The sequence below is a fragment of the Bison bison genome, unplaced genomic scaffold (assembly GCF_000754665.1).
Source record: "Bison bison bison isolate TAMUID 2011002044 unplaced genomic scaffold, Bison_UMD1.0 scf7180017864371, whole genome shotgun sequence".
In the NCBI taxonomy this organism is placed as follows: Eukaryota; Metazoa; Chordata; class Mammalia; order Artiodactyla; family Bovidae; genus Bison; species Bison bison.
The window spans coordinates 7,919,616-7,920,184 of NW_011494943.1; the positions used below are offsets into that span (position 1 = coordinate 7,919,616).

At 70.5% G+C, this 569-nt stretch overlaps 1 protein-coding gene across 1 annotated transcript in view; it reads left to right on the plus strand.

Moving 5' to 3' along the window:
* The first annotated feature begins 201 nt into the window (after window positions 1-201).
* UBALD2 (UBA-like domain containing 2) overlaps window positions 202-569 on the plus strand; it is a 6,011-nt gene continuing 5,643 nt past the window's right edge. The window contains exons 1-2 of the mRNA XM_010856508.1: window positions 202-411; window positions 477-567. Of these exons, the coding sequence (XP_010854810.1) occupies window positions 508-567 (60 nt within the window). The 5' untranslated portion in view covers window positions 202-411; window positions 477-507. The remainder of the gene's footprint in view (window positions 412-476; window positions 568-569) is intronic.

The following is a 569-nucleotide window of genomic DNA, read 5'->3' on the forward strand; positions in this document are numbered from 1 at the left end:
CTCAGCCAATCAGCTGGCACTCAAGGTTTTCAAGTTGAGTTCAAACAGACTCACGGGAGACCAATCAGATGGCGCGGCTCCGCCCCAAACGCCGGGTCGGGGCCAATCAGGAGCCCAAACGAGCCAAAACACAGCGTCTGGCCAATGCCCGGGAGCCCCACGGCGCCGACGTCCGCCAATGGGCGCGGCCAGGCAAAAAGAGAAACAGTGCGGGCCCGCAGGCCGCAGGATTCGAATCGAACGTCCGCACGGGAACCGGGCCCCGGCCGAGCGGAGCGGGCCAATCAGCGGCGGCGGCTCTCGGCCCCCGAACGTTGGGACACGCGGCCCCGCCCCGCGCTGTTGTTTGTGGTGTCGGCCGGCAGCGCGAGTCGGACAACAACACTCGCCAGGCGGGCGGCGCGGCGGCCGAGGGTCCGGAGGCCGCGGGCGGCGGCGGCGAGCTCGAGCGGAGGGCAGCCGGCCTCCCGCGGCCGCCGAGCCCGGGAGTGCGCGCCGGCCGGAGCCATGTCGGTGAACATGGATGAGCTGCGGCACCAGGTCATGATCAACCAGTTCGTGCTGGCCGC